At 58.8% G+C, this 17,067-nt stretch overlaps 2 protein-coding genes across 4 annotated transcripts in view; one reads left to right on the plus strand and one right to left on the minus strand.

Moving 5' to 3' along the window:
• LOC125281366 (ral guanine nucleotide dissociation stimulator-like) overlaps positions 1 to 3,512 on the plus strand; it is a 29,335-nt gene extending 25,823 nt beyond the window's left edge. Inside the window, exons 5-6 of one of the 3 annotated variants that reach the window (XR_008959463.1) lie at positions 5 to 117; positions 2,217 to 3,234. The gene's annotated coding sequence lies outside the window, so the exon portion shown is untranslated. Of the gene's footprint in view, positions 1 to 4; positions 118 to 2,216 lie in introns of all 3 variants that reach the window. The other 2 variants (XR_008959462.1, XM_057312802.1) reach the window with 2 other exon arrangements.
• Positions 3,513 to 4,480: 968 nt separating this feature from the next.
• Positions 4,481 to 17,067, minus strand: part of LOC125281381 (dual oxidase 1-like) — a 273,276-nt gene continuing 260,689 nt past the window's right edge. Inside the window, 16 exon segments of the mRNA XM_057313038.1 lie at positions 4,481 to 6,015; positions 6,260 to 6,415; positions 7,468 to 7,626; positions 7,871 to 8,103; positions 8,530 to 8,603; positions 8,605 to 8,681; positions 11,780 to 11,907; positions 13,304 to 13,324; positions 13,327 to 13,352; positions 13,643 to 13,742; positions 14,292 to 14,352; positions 14,354 to 14,412; positions 14,415 to 14,483; positions 14,656 to 14,837; positions 15,381 to 15,506; positions 15,923 to 15,992. Coding sequence (XP_057169021.1) covers positions 5,842 to 6,015; positions 6,260 to 6,415; positions 7,468 to 7,626; positions 7,871 to 8,103; positions 8,530 to 8,603; positions 8,605 to 8,681; positions 11,780 to 11,907; positions 13,304 to 13,324; positions 13,327 to 13,352; positions 13,643 to 13,742; positions 14,292 to 14,352; positions 14,354 to 14,412; positions 14,415 to 14,483; positions 14,656 to 14,837; positions 15,381 to 15,506; positions 15,923 to 15,992 — 1,715 coding nt within the window. The 3' untranslated portion in view covers positions 4,481 to 5,841.

Here is a 17,067-nt window from a genome sequence, read left to right on the forward strand (position 1 = left end):
ACAGTTAAGAGTCACAGAGCACCTACTGTGTGCTGAGCCGTGTATACACCGTCTCCAAACCAACTGCCGACCTGGAAGATGAATCTCTTTCTTATAGACAGAAAGAAATACAAAGAGGTATGTGACTTGCTCAAGGCCACCAGGTAACAAAGTGCCAAAAGCAGGATTTGGACCCAGTTCAGTTCAGTCGGACTACAAGAACCGCACTATTCCATTGCATCGCTCCACCAGTCCTCAAGTCTGGAACAGTCCAAGGCTGAGACGGCAAGGGTCTGGCTCTGTGAAAGGAGCAGGGCGGGGCTCAGCCTTATCCTGGGGAGTAAAAGGGGAGGCAGGCCTGGGTGCTGCTTCGGCCCAGGCTGATCCAGCCCCACCAGCAGCTGTCCACCAGAGCCTCGCTTGCATATAAATGGCTTCTCTGAAATACAATTAAGGTTTCTCTGCTCTCTGTAATGGAAGGGCTTTCACTGGTGATTAAACAGCTTCCTCCAGAAGCCATGTCAGCTCTGGCCCTACCGCCCAGCTAGTCCCACCCAGACTCCTGAGGGTTGGGCAATGACTCTGCTTGGGACTTTATCCCAGGAGGTCAGTTATCCAGATGGAGGCTTGTTGCCACTTTATTGCCCTTTTTGGCCAGATCTGTCCCTCAAGGAGAAGATATAATGTAGTTTTGGGGAGAGGTGATTATCCCAAGTGGATTGTGGTTAGGGGGTTTTCTCCAAACTGTGAGAGGGAGAGGGAAAGCAAGGCCCAAGCTGCTGCCCACAGCTTTGGGCCTGGGCCATGGCATAGGGCAGACAGGGGAGGGGGACTACTCACTGCCTCCCCTCTCTACCACCCCCAGGGACTGCACATTTTCCTCAGGCCCTTAGCTCCCTTCCCCAGGGCCTGCGTGGTCACTGTCAGCCTCAGCCATTATCTCGGGCCTACAGAAGAAGGATGCCCCCCCATCCCCCCACCCCCGCCCATACACACATACACCCAGCCTGGGGCCCCCAGCAGGCTTTAGGGCACAGTATCCTGGGGCAGGGAGAAGGAATTGGAAGCATGGGTGATAAAGGACTGTTTTTTTCCTGTCATCCCTTTCCTCTCTTCAGTCATCCACTCTCCATCTTCACTTGTGGGCCCAGTGAAATGGGTCCCGTCAGAAGCCTCTTTGTACGCAGGCAGGGGAGGGAAATGAGGTTTGTCAGCCTCACCTCATATGAGGGCCCCCCTCACCGGTCCTACCTCCCATACTAGTTTCTGAGCCCTGCACTTGTCCCCAGGTAGGCTCTGGCCCCGAGAGACAAGTATTCAGGCTTCAGGGCTCCCCCAAACACTGCTTCCTCCTTGCTGTGGACCAGGCCTGGTAGCTTGGGCAGACACTGTTCTTGCTCGGGCCCCACCCCCATGCTTTCTCTCTAAGACAGGGTGCCCGGACAGCTGGGAGCCGGCCAGAGCTCTGAGCAGCAGGGTCCTTGTCTTGAGGGCAGGGCCAGGCACTGATGTGGATTTCCTGGATCGTGTCAGGGAGCTGGGAGAGGCAGTGGAGCCTTTCTCTCTGAGGGAGGGAATGGAGTTACAGCCTCACCGGTGATGGCATCCCAGGCTGCAGGGACAGAGGAGCTGGGGGCTTGGCCCAAGGCCCAGTTAGCAGGAGGGTAAAGGGATATCCCCAGGACAAGGCGGTTGAGCCTCCCCGGATTTGGGGTGGGCTTCCAGAGCAGCTAGCTCACCCCCTCCCCTGGTTTCTGCAAGAGAGAGCCTCAACCAAGATTCGCTCGGTTGTCACATCTGTCCACACACGGTCCTGCCAAGGATGTTTGTGTCTCCACATGCGTCACTAGGAGCCCCCACCGGTGTCATCCCCCACAGCTCAGAGATGGAGAGGGTAGACCAGCTTTGGCCACACAGGTTGGAGGGCACCGGTGCTCGGGTCCCAGGGTCTGGGGCAGGGAGGGTGGTCGCTCCAGTTTCCACCTGCACACGCCCTGTACACTCACTACACACACATTCTTGGCACACCCAGGGCCCTCACCACAAAGCCAACGCCTAGGGTTACCTACTCACAAAATCCCCTCTGCCTCCTCTCTGTTTTCTGGACTGACCTCCACCTTCCCTAGTCACCTCCCCACACAGCTGGCTCAGAACAGCCACATTTGCTGCGGGCGTGGGGGAGGGCAGGGGGACTGGAGAGGGCCCCTACTCACCAGGGTCTCCTCTCCTCTTCCCAGGAGCAGTCAGGGCTTCATGCACATGAAGCTGTCCCGGACCAAGGAACACAAGTACGTGCTGGGCCAGAACAGCCCACCCTTCAGCAGCGTCCCTGAAATCGTGCACCACTACACCAGCCGCAAGCTGCCCATTAAGGGGGCCGAGCACATGTCCCTGCTCTATCCTGTGGCCATTCGGACTCTGTAGATGTGAGGCCCGGGCACTGTGACAAAGCTGGACCCAGGCCTGCGCCCATCCCCTGGCTGAGGGCGCTGGCCCTTCCCAGGGACATGTTCTGTCAAGTCTTTCTTCCCCTCTCCCAGAGATCGAGTGGGACCTGCAGATTCCTTAATTTATTCTAAACGGGAAGGCCTTCTGGGGCCTCGGAGTAAAAGGTTGTCTGGAGCGAGGACAGAGGAATCCCTGGGGAGAGAGGATAGCCCCTGGATGAAGGGGGCTTCAGAGCCGCTGGTCTCCGGAGGAGTTTAAGATCCGCAGCTCCCCGCCGCTTCCGCCCCCAGGGCACAGGCGGGGATCCCCTTCCCCACGGCAGCCTTCCCCCTGGGTCAGTGCGGGGCGCCCTGGCCATCTCTCCGCCTCCACCCCTAAACCACCGGCAGGCTCTGTTCAGAGTCTGGTGAGGGGATTGGGGAAGGCAGACACCCCCCCCCCCAGGACGGAGATGGCCTCGGGGGTGGAGAGAGGAGGGGAAGGGCTCGGGCCGGAGGGAACTTGCGCAGTCCCCGGGCTGCCCCAGCTCCCGGCCAGATGCAAGAAATAAACCCAGTCCTGCCAGGCCCAGCCGCGTCCGCGCCCCCAGCGCCGCCCCCCCCCCCCCCGGGCTGCCGGGGGAGGGAGCGGCGAAGCGAGCGCAGATTCTGTTCATAAATCAGCTCTGGAGCGACCCAAGCCAGCAGTGAAAAGCACTTTGCTTCCCTAGACGAGATGTCAAAACATCCCCCTCCGCTCCCGCCGGGCTGGGGGCACCCGGAGCCGACCGGCCGCGCGGCGCCCCCTCCCCGCCGCGCCGACGAGGGCCGCTCCCCCGAGCGCGTCCAATTTCCTGCCAACAGCCGTGCGTCTGGGAGGAGGGGAGCCGCCGAGAGACGAAGAGGCAGCGCGCCAGGCGAGGGGGGCGGGCGGCCCTGCCACGCGGAAGCCGCGCATCCGCACACGCGGGAAAGCTGGCGCACCGACCGCGTTTTCTTCCCAGGGGAAGCGGGGCCTGCCGCGCCTCCCCCATCCCCCGACCGTGAGTCCGCCCCCTGGAGACGTGCAGCCCGCAGGTCTGGGCCCGGATCTCCCGTCGGCCGGGGCTTCGGGCTCGCGGCCGAGCTTGGCGGGGCGCTCCGCGCCTGCCCCCTGCTGGTCGTGCCTCTAACCGCGGGTCGCGGGCGCCCGGCCACACCGGACCGGCCCTGGAGACGCCCCAGCCGCACCCAGGGCTGGACTGGCCGAGGCCTGTGCGCCCGGCCCCCTGGGCATACCCCCTGCGCCGCAGGTCCCAACTGCCGTCGACCCACTCCAGGCCCGCCCTCCTGCCCCCACGGGGCTCCCCGCGGGGCTGAACAAACATCCGCTGCTCTGGGAGCGCAGTCCCAGGGCCTCTTTACAGAACCTGAGCAGTGTCAATCATGGGAGTTCAGATTTTCTAATCCCCGGCTATTTCATCGAAATCGAGGATATGTGACCTGACAAATGTAAGAATTTGGTGAGGACAATCGAGAGGCTCACTTGAAATTGGGCCCTGCTTTAGAAATTCCCTCAGAGGGTTGCCCTATACCTTGGAGGGTATGAGTCACTTTCCAGATGAGAAAACAGGCTGAGTGTTCAGGTGATGTGCTCATCCGTCTCCTTGTGCTTTCATCTCTTTACCTGGAAGACCCATGGAGGCACGGGTGGTCCACTGCTGTTGCTCAGAGGTCCTGGAGCCAGCCAGGCCAACTCTGGCTCCTGCTCTGTCCTGCCACGCACACCCGCACTTTGTGCCCTGCCCACCTTCTCCAGAACTCCCATCCCTTCTCTCTCTGCCCTTCCTGGTCAGGCTTGAGAAGCCCCACACGAGCCACCCTGAGAGGCCTGGGTCAGGAAGGGTGCCCCTGAGCTGGGAAAGGGGTCTCCAGCTAAAGCCCTCGGCCTTGGGCTGGTTCCTTTATTCGGTAGATGCTGGCAGGTTCAGAACACTGTCTGCAGCAGCCTGGGTGAGTTGGCTGGTTAGTAGCTTCCTTTGCCAGTGCCCACCCCCATCCTGGGGCAGAATAAAGAAAACCAGAGGGCAGAAAAGTGGTTTGTTTGTAAAGGAGACTATTGCAGTGGGAAGAAGAGACAAGGCCTGAGGAGCACGACATAGATATTGGGCCAGATTCTGACTACAGCACATGTTTAAAAACTGGGGAGAAATCAGTTGTGCTGTTAGGCTAGGATGCTGAGGGGGTTCCTGTAGATTTCTCTCTGTGGGCCCAGCCTCTAGCCCACCCCAAGGCATTTGCCAGCCCTTTTGACAGTGGGGAGCCTAGAGGAGGGGGAGGTTTTGGGGGAGGAGTTCCAAGATGCCAGCATCTGTGCTCCCACTCCGTCCTTAGGCCCACAGCCCCCTAGTGCACATACACACTGCTTGTCAGCTCCAGTCTTTTGAGGCTTTTTCTTAGTTTGGAAGAAGAGGTGTCACTTTGCCCCAAAGTAACAATAGCTCTCCTACCTCCCAGGCTCCGTTTCCTAGACAGTGCCCCCCAGCTTCTCCAAGCTGAGACAGTCTGCACTTGGGGGTCTCTGAACCCGTATGGGGTGACTGACCATGGCCACCTGGACCAGGGATGAGAGGTAGGAATGGGGAGGAGGCAGAGAGTCAGAAATAGGAAATATAGAGCGAGGTGTGGGCCCAAACCTCTGCTCAGCTGGGCAATGGGAAGAGCTCCTGGCCAGGAGGCCTAGAAGTTCTCATAATGGTCGGAGGAGTGAGTCCGGTCCTGCTCGTTGATGAGCTGACAGCCCTTTTCCACATTCTTGGTCATGCCAGGGGGGCCACAGCTAAACACCCCAATCTTCCGGACCTGTTAGGGGAAGGAAACGTGAAGCCTAGCTCAGTGTTCATGGAAAGACAGGCAAGAGTCCTTGGTGGGGACTCCTTCCATGTTTCTGATAAAGGTTCGCTTCACACCCTGTGTGGTGAGGGCTGGCTCGGTGTGTGCGTCTAGCTCAGCTTTGGTAGACTTGCTTTGTGTGGGTCCGCCCTCCCCCCTCTCCAAGGCATTTGGGGTAAAGGATCAGTGTTTCTGACAGGGGCTGGGTTAATCAGCGTTCAAGTTAAAGGCTAGCTTACTGTGTCATTGAGGGCTAGGCCATTATTTACCAGAGCAGTGGCTAGCCCAGTGTTCACGGTAAAGATCAGCGTCTCGGGTGAGGGCGGGCTCAGTATTCATGGTAAGAATAGCTTTGAGTTTATCATAAGGATGAACTGAGCTGTTCCTTCTGGACAGGCACCATGGCTTTAGAAGTGGCGAGTCCCTGTTGCTGCTTCCCCCCTGAGCCCCTCAGAGTGACCGCTACTGTTTTTCCATTCCATTCTCCCCACTTATCTCTTGGGTGATGAGTTCTTATCAGCAGTTCCTTCCCTCCTGGAGCTGGGTTGGGAGGTTTGCTTAGACCTCAGGTGATAAAGGCCAGGAGAACCTTGATATGGGGTGGACTGACTTGTGGGTGGACCTCCTGCAGGGACTTGAAGAAGGGCTCGAAGGGGGGGCGGCCAAAGTGCATGATGGAGCGCAGGCCCGTGAACAGACTCCTGTTCAGCACCTTCTGGAAGTGCCGCTCACAGATGTACTGGGGGCACAGAGGTAGGTCAGGCCAAGGACAGTCAGGGTCCGTGCCTAGCCCAAGCCAGCCTGCAGCCCAGGAGACAGAGAATGGGGTGGGGAGGGAGCTGGAGGCTGAAAATCGGGACTACCATCTCTGTGCCTCCTGCCGTCTGAACCTGGCTGTCCGCCCACCTGCCCTGGCCATCTGAGCCTCACCCAGCCAACCCATCGACCCACCGAGTCGCCCCGCCTGGCCGTCCCTGACCCACCAGCATGGTGGTCCTGAGGTCAAACTTCTCAGCCAGCTGGGTGACGTAGGTGTGCACGGACACCAGGTCCTGACGGTCATTCTCCTCCACCTCTCGGATGACGTCAGCCATCCGCTCAAACTGCCGCTGTGTTCTCGTCACCCAGATGAAGTAGATCTGGGGACACAGGGGAGTTCAGGACCTGGCTAAGCTCAGGCTCCCTATATCCCCGGGATCCCCACAGCAATAGAACTCTTCCTGTCTCCGTCAGCTTGTGCCTCTCCCCAGACACTCTGGGGAATGGAGTGTTGTGGGGGGCCCCAGGGCCAGGCTCTGGGCGGGAGATGGAGTTACCCCAGGCATGGAGAGAGAGAAGGGAGTGATAACCTGGGGTGATGAAAAAGGACACTTGTCAAGTGAGCTGAAGGTCCGATGGGGTGGGAAGCGGCTTTTTCACACAGAGCCTGCCGTTCCACTCCCTGCAACGGGCCCTCCACAGGCTGCTGGGCTCCCAACCAACCCCAGCCCAGAGGGATAGGGTTCCACTAAGGGGCATGTCACAGAACAGCCTGAGGGAAGACCCAGCTGGCTGCCCGGGGCAGATGGGAATGGGCTCAAAGAGAGAGCCGGAGGATAGAAGCTGCCATAGAGGGACCGACCTCCCGCTTCTGAAGAGGCTGAAGTGGGGCCGTGTGGGTTAAGAAGCAGAGGCAGAGCCCGCATGGACAGAGGAGCGGGGGAGCTGCCTGTCACCCTCTGAATGCCGACAGTACGTGGGCTTGGCCTCTGCCTGCTGCGTTCCTGTGCCCCCGACTCACCTGCCAGGCCCAGAGAGACAAGCAGGGGCCTGCTACCAGGTCCGGGCTGGGGTGAAGGGACCCGGGATAGAGGGGGCCTGAGGGCCTGGGCTGTGTTCCTGCAACTAACCCAGCCCACCAGCCCTGCCTCGCCACCTCCCCTCTTCTTCCTCTTGAAAGCAGAGCAGGTTTCACTGCCCCACCCCAAGTGTTCCCTTCCTTCTCCCAACCTGACAAGGCTCCCTTCAGGGGCTGGCCTCCTCTGTACGACAGAGTGGGTTTCTTTACCCCTCTCCAACTCTGTTCTTTAGGGTCCGAGGATATCAGACCCCTCTGGGGTCAGGCCAAGAACAGAGGCAGGAGAGACAGGCAGAGACGGACACAGTGATAGGGAGCAGGGGCCAGGGGTCAGCAGGAGGAGAGGGCACTCACCTTCTTACAGAACACTTGGCAGCTAACTGATGATTTGAAGACCAGGTCTTTGAGGATGGAGGCAAAGGGGGTGACTCCAACGCCCCCTCCCACCAGCACTGAGACCTCAAACTTATGCCATTCCTGGTGGCCCTCTCCAAATGGTCCATCAAGGTACAGCTGCAGGAGAAGGAGTGGGTCTGAGTTAAGCTCCGCCACCACAATAGCTCTGAAGCTAGAAATGGGAGGCAGGGAAGGCAGGTATGTTTATGGAGTGAGGAGAGAGGGGGTGCCGCGGCATTACCTGGAATGGCCAGTCTCTGGATGGGAGGGGAGGAACACAGTGGGCAGCCCGGGGCTGCGGGGCCAAGGCCTGCTAAGGGGATGTGGGGGCGGGTAGCTCATCCGGTCTGTGTCTGGTCACCTTCGGGTATCTGGCACAGCCACCTCCCGTTGGAGGTGAGTAGATCTCCCTGAGCCGAGTGGTCCAGGGCCCTGCTGCCCGGATGTGCAGGCTGAGCGTGTCCTCATCGGGTGCAGAAGTCAGCGTGAAGGGGTGGTACTCAGTGGTCCCCAGAGCCAAGCAGGCGATCCGCACCCACTGTCCCGACTTGTACTCAAAGCCTTGGGGCCGCTGGAGCTGCAGGTGGGTCACTCCTGAGGAAAGGAAGTGGGCAGGAGGCTGCTATCCAGGACCCAGCAACCCTGTGGCCTCCAGAAAGATCCCCCCCCGCCCCCGCAGCCTCAGCTCTCCTTCTGGAATATGCCAAGGCCTCTCCCCATCAGAAGGCATTACTCCCCTCTGGCCATGTCCACCCTGCGGAGGGGCAATGCAGCGCTGGTGCTGGTGGTCAGCAGGGAAAGGAGCAACCTGGCCCGGGCTCCTCCTCCCTCTGTTGTGAGAGAGGCTCGGGTCCCCCGGCCAAGAGCTTTGCTTGCTAGCTCCCTCATCGCTGCCGCCTCAAGGCCCCTGCCAACTCCACTGGGCCAGACCAGCGGATTGCAAGGTCCACGCTCTGCCCCTGCCCTGTGGGCTTTCTCAGCACTACCCAGCTGGTCCCTGACAGCCTGCAGGCCTGGTGCCTGAAGGCAGCAGCTCAGCCTTCTCCACGCTGATCTCCACCTTCTTCAGGCTCAGGCTCACCAGCTTGTCCCCCATAGATGAGTGCCGGGACCGGGAAGAAGATGTGGAAACGGGGCAGCTGGGGCAGGCCGAAGCTGCCGTGGACAATGAGCTGGATAGAGTGAAGAATTCGGCTCAGACCAAGTCACACCCACAACAGTGTCTGTGGCCGACTCGGGCCTTAGCCCCTTGCACCCTCCACCCACCCCAGCCCACCCCCACGGACACCCTCCGTCCCCACCTCTCCGTGTACCACGCTCCCTCCAGGTCCCCAAATCTAACCACTCCCAACCCCAAGCCCATCCTGCAGATCGTCCACGATGAGTGAGACTATTTGCGCCTTCCTGGCACCATCCTGAACCAGCCACCTTGACTCTCGCCTGGTCTCCTGCAGTAGCCTCCCAGCTCGTCTTCTAGGGGGTTGCCCCACCGTGACCCATTGTCTTCAAGGCAGCCACTGCGACTTTCTGAAGTTCATTTTATCATGCCGTCGCAGTGTAACCAGCCTTAGTGGACTTCCCATTATACCACAAGGCCTCGAGATGCTCTGGCCTCTGCCTGCCAGCGTTTCCGCCTCCCTGTTCTTCAAACACGGCAAGTCCTTTCTGCTTCAGGCCCTGGGCACCCACTATTCCCTCTCCCAGGGATGCCCCCTCCCTGCTTCTTGCCATCCCATGAAGGTCTCCTTTCATTTGTTCCCAGGGCTGGCCGTCTGTGGCACTAGCAACCACCTGCTCCTTGCCACATCTGCTGCGTCTCTGGGGCCACTCGCTTCCCATCTCCTCCACTGGCTCTCTGTTCCTTCTCCCAGCCCTGATCCTGCATGTTGCCCAAACCTGATTTTCTCACTCTCTGCACTCCTCAGTCTATGCTGTCCCATGTGGCATGGCCCCTCGGCCGCCCCCGCAGCCGCACGGGTCCTGCCACCACCTAATACCCTGGGGCCACCCACAGCCAGGCCTTTGCGCCCTGAATACACTATCCTCATTTCCACCTCTGCACCAGTGCTCATGCCCTTTCTTCTACCTGGAATGCTCTTCGGATTGCACTCTGCCCTGTCGGATCTTAGCTTACCTCTCCTTAAGTCTTGGCTCCAATCCCATCTTCTCCCCAAAGTCTTCCCTAACCAGTTTGGCCCGAATGAAACTCCCTTCAGCGAGCTGCTAGAAATCACTGTTTGCAGCCCTCAGCTCAGCATGAATCCTGTATTGTCTGCTCATTCTGATCAAGGCAAGTGCACGGCACTTATCTCCACCCCAAATCCTAAGTTCTCCAGGGCGGAGCTTCGAGTCTCCCCCTCCTCCCCCAAACTAGTACGTAGCACCGAACAACTGTGTACTAGACCCTTCGACAGATAACTGTTATACTGAACTCTGGCTCCTCAGTCCGCTCTGCCTTTCCCCAGCTTCGTGTTCCTTTGCCCACAGGACTAACTTAAACCTCTCTGGGCTCTTCTCTGAACTGGCTCCGGTCCCCCCAGGTTCCTCTTTCATTATGGAGCCCACCCCCACCCCCAAGGCTTTCTGAGCATCTAACCAGGCTGAGAACGACGTCTGGGTGGCCTCATACTGCTCTGTTTATACGTCCCATTTGGTGTTGGCTCTACTTTTAAACCCCAGAACTGCTGCAGACCCGCGGTTGGCTGAGGAGCTGGGGGGCTGCCGCCAGCTCAGCTCCCGCTGTGCCCGCCCTGCCCGCTTCTGCCTGGGTCGGGAGCCCGGACAGCCTTCTGCAGGGCCGGCTCCACACTGGGTCCTTTACTTGTCGCTTCTCTTTCTGCCCCAAGTCAAGCGGACACACCAAGGGTAAATGGGGAGGAGGCGGGTGTTTTGGCCCTGATATCCCCCAGGTGAGACTGTCCCTAGCGGCCAGGGTTGGGTTGCCCAGCAGAGGGTCCTGCACCTTTCTGAGCTGCTGACTTCCCTGCTGGCAGGAAGGGAGGCTCTGAACCCCAGGGATCCCCCAAACCCAGGGATAAGTCAGAAGGGGGTCTTGGTCTCAGGGAGCCAGTGTGGCCACTCTTCCGGGTCTCCCATTGAGCTCAGCTGCTTTTTCACCAGGAACAAGAACATCATCTCCACCCCTAACAGAAACAGTAACCGGGGAGCTAGGGCTCCCCCTAGCAGGGGTGGGTAGGGAGGGATAAATCAGCCTCAGCTTCCAAAGAAGACAGAGATTTCTCTGGAAACAAACATCAGTTCTAGGAAATGACCTAAGCCGAGGCCGGGTAGTCCTCTTCAGAACCGTGAAGTGCTGAGCCTCAGCAACATGGAAACAGACCGTCTGATCACTGAGGACAGAACTGCACCTGGAGGACGCAGGGCATCCCACAGGTGCCAGCTTGACCCAGGCCATGATGGACTCGCCCTCTGTTTCAGGACTGTGTGCAGTTCTGCCTGGAGCCAGGTGACAGATGGCAACCATCTGGGCTCTGCGCTTCTGAATGCTGACGGGCAAGTATCGTTGGTGGGGACGCTGGGGCCTTGGGACTTAGTTTAGCTTCTCAGCAGGACCCTCGGGTGCTCTTTAGGGAACCGCCTGTATCCATGAGGAAGGCAGGCCAAGCACAGATCAGAGTCCCTCTGGAACTAACTAGCTGGCGCACCTGACAGCAAACCCAGGGAAGGTAAAGGGAACAGGAGGACGAGGGAAGGGAGGGAATGTGAAGGAAGGGAGGCAGGAGCTTAAGGAGAAGGAAAGGGAACAGGTAGACTCTTAAAAATCCGTCTCATCAACAGTCCAAGTGAAGACGTTTTGAGCAAGCTCGTTGACTCTACAAGTGGCACTTTGCTGAGTGGGGTGCAGACACCCCAGGAAACAGGATCAGAACAAAAGTGGCAGAACAGAATTAAGATAGACTTCTCTAAAAAAAAAAAAAAGTGTGCTGCTCCCTTGAAAGTGGGCGGTCAACACTGGAGCTCACACCAGCCACCGGAACTGGGGAATGACCGGCTGGGCAGAAATGATGCGGGGGTGTCTGCAAGGAAGCGACCAGCCTGATAGGGCTGCTACTGCCAGCCCCATGCCGGGCACCCATCTTCCAAGCGCTGCAGCCCGGGGTCCATCTGCTTGACAGGCCTACACTATCCTCTCCAGCTGTGATGTGAGAAGTGGAGGGGATTCCTGAAATGACTGAGGGGACGGAGAACGGATGTCTCAGCCCTCATGGCCTCCCTGGGATCATCCTGCCAAGACCCCGACAGCCCTCACCAGCCCGGAGAGCAGGACGTAGAGGTGGTGGGTCAGCCAGAAGCCCCGGAAGCTGCGGCGCCGGAAGTGGTGGGAGGCGAAGACATACACGATGGCCAGGACCAGGAGCAGCAGCACCCCCGTGAGGCCTGCAAAATGAACGCGGGGTGAAGGGCGGAGGAGCGGGGCTGTGCTGGGGCTGCCGTGGGTCAGGGTCCCATTCCACTTCACTGCTCTGGGTGGGGGCCATGGAAGCCCAGGCTTCTCCTCTGTTCTTCTCTCCCCACACCACTGATCACAAGTGCCTTTTATTTCAACAGACTCTGCTCATCCCTCCAACACCTTGTCCCGATTGTTCTTTTTCAAGGACCGGTGTCATTCGTTTTTTGTCTGTCACTTCCCTGACTGTCAGGCCCACAAGAACAGGGACCAGGCTGCTGGTTCAGCACGGGATCCTAGCGCCTTCTGTAGGGCTCGCCCCCTGTGGGCCTCGTCTACACCGGTGCTGACGGACTGAACGTGCGGGGCACCTGCTCTGGGCCCTCTGGGTCAGACTTTGGACATTGCAGGCCCTGCCCCCACGGAGTCAAGACTCGGTCTACGTCCCCCTAGCCCCCGACTTGGCTCCCACAGCATGAGCAGTGGCGCCATTAGTGAGGAAGTGCGACCACCCGAGCCCCCTGGGTTCAGCCCAGGGTTGGCGGGAGGACCCTCCTCTCACAGGAGATCCCAGGCCTGGGGTACACGAGAGAGCAGTACTAGAGTCAGGACAGGAGTGAGGGGCCAGAGAACGGCCCCTCAAGTGATCGAGGAGGAGGGAGGCAGAAATTAAGAAGATTAGAGCCCTGCAGTCTGGAAAAGCAGAGGTTAAGAAGGGCCCTAACCAAAGCCTGTAAAGGCCTGAACAGAGAGGAGGGCCTCAACACAGCCTTATCCACTAAATCCCAGTGCGCAAGAATTAGCAAGCACTCTGAAGTTCAGAGCAGGTTGTTTTAGGATTAAAAAAAATGCCGTGTTTCACGGAGAGGAGCGTAGAAAATGTATTATGCCAAGGAGGAAACAGACTGAAAATATAAATAGGTTCAAGAAGCTTTTGAACAGATTCACAGCTAATAGCTCTAAAATGGGTGATTACGGGGAGTAAGGAATACGTCCCTCAACAGCCCTGGTCAAGACGGACTACAAGGGGTGGGGGTCTCTGCCTAGTTTGACGAGCCTGGTCCCTCCACCGTGCTGCTGGGACACGGCATTCCTCCAAGCCACTGTCACGGTAGGTGTGTAGGTTGGGGCAGGGGGAGAGGGGGTCCATTCTCATTCCACGGAAGAAGGATGTTCCGAGTTGGGGCAGGACCCCAGCCAAGCTCCCAAGAGAAGGACTAGAGAGCAGAGGCTCCTACTTCCCAGCAGAGTTGTCAGGACCAGAGGGCAGAGTCTGGCCCACCGTGAGACCTGAGTGAGCGCTACTGGGCTGCCTCATGGCAGATAGAACCCGGAGCTCAGAGCTCAGAGCCAGACCCAGAAATTCAGAGCAGGGAGGGCTCTCACCTAGCACAGTCTGGAAGAACACCAGTAATACTTCTGGGGACACTCAGACCTGTGGAGAAGGGAAAGCAAGCAAGGATGCTGAGAGGAGATGCCTGGGACTTCCAGAAAGAATCCTCCAGAGGAAACACCTCAACCCAGGCACCAGTCTCCCTTTCTGCCCACTCGGGGTCAGGGCTCTGGCTGGTCATTGTCTGTCCCATTGCCTGGAAGGTGACACTCTCCTCTGAGCCAAGAGAATTTGCTTCTTTCCATCCATAAAGGATCCCCCCACATTGACTCACACACACACACACACACACACACACACACACACACGCACACAGTAGCCCACTCACTCACCCGTCGTCACGGAAGAGTCCAGGGAAGAGGCAGGAAAGGACGCTGAGCGGGCTGACGGAGAACAGGTACCCATTTACCACATGGCCCGCACTGTGCAAGACTAAGGAAGGCCAGACAGGGTGGGAGTGAGCCAGGGGGCAGCCTGGTGGGGGCGCTCACCCATTCAGCCCAAGGTGGAGGACTCCAGCCACCCAGCCTTGGGGGCCTGAAGAAGGACCCTCGGGGTCTGCACTTCTGGTCTCTAGCCATCCTCCTGTCCCTCCCTACCCCTGCTGAGCCCCATATGTACCATCCATGAGCCCAGCCACAGGAGTCTGAAATTATACCATTAGAAGTTCATTCTTTGGGTTTCTCTCACAGAGTATGTTTTCCAACATAAAAACTGGGAGAGATCACACATGATGTGCCCATGTTCTGGGCTGTTGCTAACTTGTCAGCTGGAGGCTGAGGAGGTGGCCCTGAAACCATGGGAAGAGGCACCAGGAAGGGGCGGGGTGGGGGGCTCCTGGCCTCACTTCACACCACTGCGGGCCAGCTGCATCCTTCTGAGAAGGACATCTAGGACTCACACTCAAGCACAAAAGAGAGGAGGGGCAGGCAGCAGGGGCAGGAGGACACGAACAGAAGCCCTGGGACTCCCGGGCCCTACCTGTGAGGACGATGGCCACGGAGGCAATGAGCCGATGGAAGGTCTCTCGCAGGAAGGTGATGCAGGCTGCGGCACGTGGTGAGCAGGACGCAGGAGAACATGAAGGAGATGCTGGCGGCCGGCCCCGGGACAGGATGATGCCCACACGGGTGGTGTCCGTGATGCCCATGCGGTGAGCCCCAGAAGCATAGTCTGTCGGGGAGCCCAGGCGGGTAAGAGGGGAGCAGTGCAGAGGAGAGAGCGCCGCTGAGGCGGGTCAAGGGCCCGCCCTGGCCGCCACCCCTTCACGCAGGCCCCCTCTGCAGCCTCCGTTCAAGCAGGCCCCATGCACCCACGGGGGCCCCGACCCCGGGGCTGCCCACACTCACAGCAGGCCTGCTCCAGGAAAGGCCCCCGCTGATGGCGCAGAACACAGCCACGCAGCCGATGTGGCGGCGGTAGTTCTCGATGACGCGCTGGAACTGCTGCAAGGTCTGGTGGTGCCGGCTGCGCTGAAACTTCTCCCTGGGGGCCTCCGTGAACAGCAGGGGCTGGAATGATGCTACCCTGGGGACAGGAAGTCTCGGCTCTGGCTACGAACCCCCCCTCCCAGTGCAACCCGCCTCCCAGGAGCAGAGAAAGGGCACCAAGTTGCTCAAGCCAAGCAGGGTTCAGACCCCAAAAGCCCTACCACACTCCTCTGACAAGGCCGCCAGAGTAGGGACAGCCTTGCAGTGCTCACTGGGTCAGTTCGTCCCAGGGAACGCACTCCCTCTAGCCCAGGTCCCACTCACACTCAGACAGCCCTCTCCCCTCCCAGTCTGCAGCTCCCCATTCTCACCCTGCTCTGTTCTCACCCTTTACTGGAAGCGCAGAAGTCACCCCCTCCAGGAAGCCTGCCTTGACTTACCAGGCAGAGGTGAGCACTTCCTTGAGCTCCGAAGCTCCTTGCTCTGACCACTGTCACAACATTCATCGGTGGGACATGGTGATTATCAGTGTAGCAGCCACCTTGTCAGACTGTGGTCTGCGCGGGCGTGAACTGCTCATCCTGCCTGCAGCCCTGCACGCTAACGGGATGCATGAACTCAAGGAGAGGAGCAGGCGTACTTCTTGCCAAACCTCCGTCGAATCTCCGGGGGGGGGTCTGTGTCCGTGGGGCACTGCAGTCTCTGTGCTGTCCGCTCCACGTCAGCGTTGCTGTGGGGACAGCGAGCGCTCACTCTGGGGGAGGGACTAGGACAGGAATGAAAGAGAGAGGATTCTGGCCACCTGAGCCACTGGATCCTCGCTGCCCCTGGTCTCTCTGCAGACCGACTCTGCTGAGGAGGGGTCAGAGCTCTCAGCCAGGGGCCAGCAGACTTCCCACAGAGACCTGGACAGAGAATGAGTTAGATCCTGGGGACACACATACAAGCTGTGTCCTTCACAAGGGCATCTGACCCTGGCAGCAGGTGGGTGCCGAAGTCCAGCAGGCTCTCTGCTCTTGCTGGTACAGGGCTGTGTCTGCCTACAGCAAGGAGCCCTTTTTTCTAATTTGCATAAAGACACTACATAGGCTGGTAGGGCCCTGATCCCAGGCATTCTGGGGAGAGAAAAGGCAACCCCCCCAACCCCAGCCCTCCCTCTAACATTCCCAGATCAGGGCTCACCAGATCTTTTCCCGGCTGATGTAGGAGGCTCGCCGGCACAGGTCCTTGAGGACTTCAGGCACCTCTACCCCTGTAACACAGAGCTGATGTCGGGAACAGCTCAGGGCCCAGAGCCCAGGAAGACCTGGCACTCACCGCATGTCCATACTGTAGAGGGTCCTCGGCCAGCACCCTTGCCTTTGGGTGCCCCAGCCCCAGCCTGCTCCCCCAGTGGGAGCTAGACCCAGCCATGAGGGGGCAGGGAGAAGGCCTGAATTTGTTGGCCAGACAGTGTCCCTGGATGTGTGTCCACCTTCAGCCCACTCCTGGGACTGGTATCAGGCTTGTGGGGTAGAGTTCAGAAACTGTGCCACCTGCCTGCTGAGACCATTCTGCCACAAAACCCCTGCTAAACCCTCCAGCTTAAAGCCTCCTGGGAATGAAATGTAGTTCTGGGTGGCGCATTTATGGGATCACCATGAAATTCTTTCCACCTTCCTGTGTTTAAAAATGTTCATAATAGTATGTTGGGGGGAAGTACTCTCCCTTGAGCCGCCCGTTCCTCTCTGTCTGGCCCGAGCGTTGCAGGGGAGGGCGGGACTGAGCTGCAAAGCCATGTTCTCACAGGAAGCCCGGGAATGTCCAGGTCACTTCCGAGTGCTAAACTAATCTTGACGACTACCCTGGTCTCCAGCCCAGGGGGCACAAGTGATTAAGGTGAATTTCATGCAATCAGAATGTTTACAACAAAGTATGGATATTTATCCGTCAGATTTCAACCAGCAGCAAATGCGGCAACATGGTAACCAAAGGCAGGTGAACGGGGAGATCTAGGTGACCGGGGAAAGGGCTGCTTCCTGCGCTATTCTTGTTCCTTTTCTGTAGGAACATTCGAAATGTCTCATAGTAAAATCTGAAGGAAACAACAAGGCACAACAACAATTAAAAGCAAAACAAAACAGGACTCAAAGCTACCCTTCCGCATAATCCTCACTCCCCCAGCCTGGTCCTCCACCCCAGGGGCTGAGTGGTCCCAGGACTCTGGCCCGGGCTCACCTCCGGACACCTGCCCCTGCTCAGCCCTCGGGCCCAGGTGCCTACTGCCCTGGCTGCCTGGGAAAAGTGAGAGGCTGAAGAACCAGGAGTGCTGGTCTGCACTCCAGTAG

Source organism: Ursus arctos, unplaced genomic scaffold (assembly GCF_023065955.2).
Source record: "Ursus arctos isolate Adak ecotype North America unplaced genomic scaffold, UrsArc2.0 scaffold_16, whole genome shotgun sequence".
Lineage (NCBI taxonomy): Eukaryota > Metazoa > Chordata > Mammalia > Carnivora > Ursidae > Ursus > Ursus arctos.